A 7,794-nucleotide genomic window follows, 5' to 3' on the forward strand; every position below is an offset into this window, starting at 1 on the left:
AAAAAAAAAAAAAAAAAAGAGAGAGAGAATTTGCTTCTCCTCATAACTTATTCTCTTCTGTAAGAATTATTTAAAGACATTATAACTTCATTCTTACATAGCAGCTCTCTTTAACACAGAGCCAAAATGAAACATTCCAATGAACTGTCTGTTTGTTTGTTTTTTGAGACAAGGTTTCTCTATATAGCCCCGGCTGTTCTGGAACTCACTTTGTAGACCAGGCTGGCCTCGAACTCAGAAATCCACCTGCCTCTGCCTCAGGAGTGCTGTGATTAAAGGTGTGCGCCACCACTGCCCAGCCCAATGAACTGTCCAATTGTCCTCCCCTTAAATAGAATACCTGGTATGTAAGCCTTCTTAAAGTAGGTAAGACTGTAGTTATAATGTTTAGATAAGCCTGGTCTTAGTTTAGGCAATAAAGTACAATATATGTGGAAGTAATGATCCCAGTTTTGGAAGTGGATATCCACTGCCTATGTTTGGATTGACAACCAATGGCAATAAGATGGGGTAAGATGACAAACACTTGTCAGTCTTAGGTGCATGTACGTGTGTACATGTATGTGTGTGTGTGAGTGATAAACATATGCAACATACTTACTAGAGGCAGTTTGGTCATAGATTTACTTATCTTACACTAAATGGAATTGTCCCTCTCATTGCCTCTTCTATTAAGCAGCGTACCATCATCTCCTCCACCTGAGTGTTTGTCATAAAGGCACTTTTTAATACTGTTTTTATTTACTTTTAGCTGTGTGTCTATATGCATGTGAGTAGGTGGGTCTGGGCACCTGTGACTGAAGGTGCTTTCAGAGTCCAGAATAGGCGGTAGAGCTAGAGTGCCAGGTGGCCAACTTGGGAGAACCCAGGTTCTCTGCAAGAGCAGTGTGCACCCTTAACTGCCGGGCTGTCTCTGCAGCCAAAGTAGCCTTTTAAATGTGTCCAGTTTGAAGGTATCTGTGCTATTGTCATTGTTTAGATAGGGTCTCCCTGCGAGTCCAGGTTGGCCTCTGACTTGGATTGCTTCTGACTCAGCCTCTACCATTATAAGTGTATCGTAGCCAGTGACTAGAGATGTATCAGATCCTCTATGCGGTAGGGAATGAGGGGTAGATCAGTTGGAATGTTGAACTCTCAGTATAGGCTTGTATAGCTACTTTGTAGTATAGAAAACAGGTAGGAGCTGATATTAGGATAGAGGATACAGAGTGGGAATACAAGAGAGAGAAGGTTTGATTTCACTGCCAGTTTAGCAGTTTGTAGTTTCTGTGGAGATGATATATATTGTTTCTGTATTACCCTGTATTATCCTAGAGAGAATTATTTATTTATTTATTTACTTACTTACTTATTTTAGTTTTTCGAGATAGGATTTTTCTGTGTAGCTCTGGCTGTCCTGGAACTCACTTTTTAGACTAGGCTGGCTTTGAACTGAGAAATCTGCCCCTGACTCTACCTTTCAAGTGCTGGGACTAAACATATGAGCCACTGTGCCCAGTAGGAATTAAATTTCTTTTTTTTTTATTTATTTATTATTATATCTAAGTCTTCAGATGCACCAGAAGAGGGTGTCAGATCTCATTACAGGTGGTGCACCATGTGGTTGCTGGAATTTGAACTCAGGAACTTTGGAAGAGCAATCAGTGCTCTTAACCACCGAGCCATCTCTCCAGCCCCAAGAATTAAATTTCTTACCATTACCATTTTAGCTGTATCTAGGAAATATATCACATTTGGGAAAATATTTAATTATTGTTTCTTTCTTTCTTTTTGTTTGTTTGTTTATTATTTGAGCTAGAACTGGCTTTGAACGCCAAAGCTGAGCTGGAACTACTACTGATGCTCCTGCCTCACCTGTTCCTCAGTGCTGGATTACATCACTCATCACTGCACCCATCCTGAGAGATAGTTTAAACTTTTTTTTTCCAAAACAGGGTTTCTCTGTATAGCTCTGGCTGTCCTGGAACTCACTCTGTAGACCAGGCTGGCCTCAAACTCAGAAATCCGCCTGCCTCTGCCTCCCAAGTGCTGGGATTAAAGGTGTGCACCACCACCGCCCAGCTAGTTTAAACTTTTTATTCCAACCACTTGGAAATTTATTTATAGAGTTAGCTTGTATTTTATTTTCAAAGGGTAGCAAGGCTGTGATTTAATAGAAATATTTGAATATAGGCTTCAGTACAAGGATTAATAGAAGGCATTCAGCAGAGGTAGGCTTCTCTTAGAAGAGTCTCAGAGAGTGAGACATACCAGAGTGCAGATACAGGCTCCTCAGTGGGCAATCACAATCTTTTTTTTCCAAAAGCTGTAAGTCTTATACTTTTAATAATAAATACAATTGAACATGTGTTGACTTAAGTAGTAACACACAGGCTTATATCATTCTAGATACAAATGACAAAAGGCACACAAGCACAGGGTAGCCCAGGCTGATCTTAACCTTTTGTTTTTGTTGTTGTTGTAGTTGAGGGGTGGTGGTGGTAGTGGTGTCGGGAATTGTGACAGGGTTTCTCTGTGTAGCCCTAGCTGTCCTGGAATTCCCTGTGTAGATCAGGCTGGCCTCAGATGCAGAGATCTGCCTGCCTCTGCCTCCCAAGTGCTGGGATCAAAGGTGCCTAGCTGGTCTTAAACTCTTAACAGTCCTTCTCCCTCGGTCTTCCAAATGCTGGCAGTATAGCTATGAGCAACCCACCAGCTCACTTCCCATGTTTGATAGTTTGGTAGATGTACGCGGATGTAACACAGGTTACTTGGCCCAAGATATTGTCTGAACGAATGCTTTGAATCCTGGTTCTCTCTCTCTTTTTTTTAATAGATTTATTTGTTTATTTTATGTATATGAGTATACCATCGCTCTCTTCAGACACACCAGAAGAGGGCATCAGATCCTATTCAGATGGTTGTAAGCCACCATGTGTTTTCTGGGAATCGAACTCAGGACTACTGGAAGAGCAGTAGGTGCTCTTAACTGCTGAGCCATCTCTCCAGCCCCTGAATCCTGGTTCTCATACAGCAATTCCATTTTAACTTGAAGTACTAGAGATGAAACTCGCCCCTCAGCCTACTGGATAGATAGCCTACTACTGAGCGTCAGCCCCACCCCCAATTACTTTTATTTACATTTTTTTGTTATTATTTGCTTACTTAGAGATGAGATCTTGCTTGTGTGGTTCAGACTATCCTTGAACTTACTGTAATCCTCAGATTCTTACACATTTGCTTTTCATCCTTCTACAGTATCCGAGGATGTCACCTCTAGCACTCTGCTGGGTAGTTCTTGTCAGCTTGTCACAGAGTCACCTGGGAAGAGGGGGCCTCAACTGAGGAGCTGCCTCCACGGAATGGGCCTAGGGATATGTCTGTGGGTCACCTTGATTAACAATCATTGTGGGGTGGCCAGCCTTGCTCATGAGTAAGCCACAATTGTCTGTCTGTCTGTCTTTCTTTTGTTTTTTTTTTTGTTTTTTGTTTTTTGTTTTTTTTTGTTGTTTTTTCGAGACAGGGTTTTTCTGTGTAGCCCTGGCTGTCCTGGCACTCACTTTGTAGACCAGGCTGGCCTCGAACCATCTATCCTGGGATATGATGCCCTCTTCTGTCATATAGGTGTACATACAGATATGTACTCATTTACATAAATAAATTAATCGTTTTAAAAAAATATCTTAAATATGGTTGAGCATTAGTCGAGATCCAGCTTGAATATTATTAAATCTAAATCATTTGTTTATGGGATAAAATGATTGATGGTCATTCCATACACCAGACTATCACTGTACCAATGGAGGAATAACCGTAACAGACCAGACATAATGCCCTGTTAAATTGAACCACTATTATTTTCACATTGAGCAGATGAAATTAAAGTCCGTTTTTTTTTTTTTTTTCTTCTTTTTTTTAGGTGGTAAGAGAATTGGTCAAATACACCACTCACTTTCGAATCTTGGCTCTTAGTGCCACGCCAGGTAGTGATATCAAGGTAAGTACTGTGACTTTCCATTTATTATGTGAAAGAAAACACATTTTTTTTTTCTTTTGGTTTTTCGAGATAGGGTTTCTCTGTATAGCCCTGGCTGTCCTGGAACTCACTCTGTAGACCAGGCTGGCCTCAAACTCAGAAATCCGCCTGTCTCTGCCTCCCAAGTGCCGGGATTAAAGGTGTGCACCACCACGCCCGGCTAAAACCACAAATTTTTATATGAATAAAATAAAAATAAAATGAATTTTTATAAGTATGAATGTTTTGCCTCCATCTATGTCTGTGNACATGTGCATACCTGGTGCCTAGGGAGGTCAGAAGAGGGTGTCGGATCCTCAGGAACTAGAGTTAGACAGTTGTGAACTGTCATATGGGTGCTAGGAGCTGAACCTGGATCCTTTGGAAAGACAGACCTCTTAACCACTGAGCCAACTCTCCAAATCTTAAGATGTGGTTCTTGCCTCAGAGTATTTTTTTAGTTAAACTAAGTCTGAATTCCTTATGTTTTGTTTTGTTTGTGAGGTAGTTTTCCAGTTTACTGTTTACCTGGTATGTCTTGAGGACATTTTTACCACTGCAGAAGTTTCTTTGCAGTAGTAGGATCTGTCCCTCTCTCTTTTTCCCCCCTCTCCCTTCTTTTCTTTCGTTTGGAGACTGATTCTGGTTATGTTGCCAGGCAGGCCTTCAACTTGCTCAAGGGATCATTGTACCTCAGCCTCCAACTTGGTTATGACTGCAGGCCCGAGTCTGCAGCAGCTGGTCTGAACCTTGAGTGCAGAGCCTTAAGCATGCTATGTCTGTGTTTTTCTGAGCTCCTAGCCTCTCTTTAGTATTTATTGAGCCATGCTCTCCCTAGGCAGGCCTGATCCTTGCTTTACCCTCCTGAGTATCTCAGGTTGCCACTTTAAGGGCCTAGCTATGTATTTTTTGTTTGAGTGTTCACTTGTTTGTTAAACTTGATTTTTCACTATTTTTGCCACCATGATAATTTGTAGAAGATTAAAATGTTTATATGACTTTCACCTTGCTTTTCCTGGTGTTAGTATCGATATAACTATACATTTAAACCACAATATTAAAAGGGCAAACTAATACCTCCTTTGCAGATCTTACTGAGCTTTTCCAGTGTGCTCCTCATACACACCACCCCCATGTTTTTTTGTACTCTGCATTTTGATCTAAGATCCTACTTTGTGGTTAAATACAATGTCTCTTCGCTTCAGTCCAAGATGTGATGGTAGTTCAGTCTTACTTCCCAAGACTGTGTGCTTTTTTTTTTGTTTTGTTTTAAATAATTTATATAGCATGTCTGCGTGAGGGTGCCCGATCCCCTAGAACAGGAGTTACATCCAGTTGTGAGCTGCCATGTGGGTGTCACTGGAATTGAACCCCAGTCTTCTGGAAGAGCAGCTAGTGCTCATAACCTCTGATACATCCCTCCAGCCCTGACGGTATGCTTTTAAAGAGTAGGCGTGAGCTGTTTAGTGGAATATCACTCAGTTTGGGTTTGTCTGGTGCTTTTGGGATGTTCTAGAAATGAAGTAGAACCTTGCTCCGCATAGGCTAGCAAGAAATGCATGCTATTGATCGGATTGGTTCTGGTCTTCTGTGTTGTAAGCTTCCCTTTCTTACCTTGTGGAGGAGCTTCACTGAAAGCATGCACACGTCCTGCTTCAGCATCTCGTTACAGTTCTAGCTGCAGCAGTTACTTCTTTAACATTGAAGCTTTGTCATTTCTTCCTTCCTTTCCCTAGTTTCTTTTACTTAGTTTTTTTTTTGTTTTTGTTTTTTGAGAAAGGGCCCTATGTATTTCAGGGTGGCCTTGAACTCGCTATGTAACTGAAGATGACCTTGAACTCTATCCTCCTGCCTTCACTTCTGAATCCTGGTCCCATAGACATGCAATCACCAGGCCAAAGAAATTCTGTGCTGGGAATGAACCCAAGTTATTGTGCTTCCTAGGGCAAGTACTCTCCCACTGCAGTGTATTCCTAGACAAGTTGACACGTACACTGCGACCTCTGCAATAAAGACCCGTGTTCTCTCAAAACCCAATTTACTTACTTATGTTCATGTGCACTAGTGTATATTCATTGTTTTTCTGTGGAATAAATCAGGCATTATTTTGTTGCCAGTTGTCTTAGTTCCCATTGGGAACATTTTGAAATGGATCCTGTGTCTGTTAGTAACACCACACACACTACAACACATATCACAGCACACATCACACACCACACCACACTACACATCATACCATACCACATATCATACCATACCACATATCATACCATACTACACCACACAACACAACACAATACAGCACACCACACATCACATCATTTCACACATCAAACTACAGCACACCATACACCACACCATACTACACATCACACACCACACACCACCACACCATACCACATATCATACCATACCACATATCATACCATACCACATATCATACCATACTACACCACACAACACAACACAATACACCACACCACACATCACATCATTTCACACATCAAACTACAGCACACCATACACCACACCATACCACACATCACACACCACACCACACCACACCATACCACACATCACACCACACCACACATCACATCACACCATACCACCTGATACTTTTTAAACGCATTTCTTAACCCCTGGTATGACAAAATCTTGGGGTGTTTTCTGCTCTGACCATCACCCATTTTTTCCAGGTGTCTTTGGGCACTAGTAAAAAATGCAGACTTTGCCCACTTAGTACAGGTAATTGAACCTGGGCTTCATGCTGTGCATGCAGTCTGCTACTGAAGCAATGCCCTAAGCCCCAAGTCAGATTCTGAATTATATTGCACAGCATCCTGGTTTCTTAGCAGTGTGGTCTTCATCTGCTGTTTTCTAAGGTTGTTTTACCTCTGACACACTGCAAGCCTCTTTTTTTTTCCTCTGTACGTAATCTTGTTTTATTCTTTGGCAATTCCATACTTCATATATAGTCTTTAGGACAAGTAGAAATTGCATCTCTTCTTCTCCTCTTTATTAATGCTTAAATATCCCCTTTTTAAAAAGATCTAATTAAACTAGATTATCAAAATCCAGCTTTCCTTGTCATGTTAGTTTTTCTTTGATGATTTGTGTGGGTGTGCATGTGTGCATAAGTGATGTTCCTGCTTGGGCTCAAACACAGAGTCCACAGGAGAAAGGCAGACATCTAGCTCTGTTACCCACCTCCTTTGATACAAGGCTTGTCACTTAACTTAGATGTATGCTGGAAGCCACCCAGCCCAGGACTCTTCTGCTCCCACAGTACTGAGTTGTAATGATGTACATATAGTCACATCCAGCTTCTTACTTGTTAGAGTAACCTTTACTCGGACCCAGATGGAGGTCTTCATGCTTTTGTAGCAAGCAGTCTTAATCACTGCTTAACCATCTATCCAGCCCTATTGTTTCTTAATTTAAAAGTCATTATAATTTGCCTTTTAAAAAGAGTATTTATCTTTCTGCCCCAACCAAACTATAAAATATATGCACACAGTAGTTAAGCCCATTTTACCAATAGTTTTTCACTAACCAAATGCCTGGCCTATGGAATTTACCCAAATATTTGTTGAGGTGGAACGGTAGCTTACAACTGTGATCCCAGCACTTAGTAGGCCTAGCACAGGAACATTGCCTCTAGTTTGAGGCCACTCTGAGTTATATAGTGAGATCTAGGCCAATATAGTTAAAATGACACTGTCTCTAAATAAATATTTAGCAACAGCAGGAAAATTGTTGAGTGAATGTGTGTGTGTGTATATATATATATATATATA

At 41.0% G+C, this 7,794-nt stretch overlaps 1 protein-coding gene across 2 annotated transcripts in view; it reads left to right on the forward strand.

Moving 5' to 3' along the window:
* Fancm (FA complementation group M) overlaps window positions 1-7,794 on the forward strand; it is a 57,466-nt gene that overhangs the window by 2,506 nt on the left and 47,166 nt on the right. For both annotated transcript variants that reach the window (XM_021179626.2, XM_029484735.1), the window contains exon 3: window positions 3,899-3,976. In XM_021179626.2, the coding sequence (XP_021035285.1) occupies window positions 3,899-3,976 (78 nt within the window). The remainder of the gene's footprint in view (window positions 1-3,898; window positions 3,977-7,794) is intronic.

This window comes from Mus caroli, chromosome 12 (assembly GCF_900094665.2).
Source record: "Mus caroli chromosome 12, CAROLI_EIJ_v1.1, whole genome shotgun sequence".
In the NCBI taxonomy this organism is placed as follows: domain Eukaryota; kingdom Metazoa; phylum Chordata; class Mammalia; order Rodentia; family Muridae; genus Mus; species Mus caroli.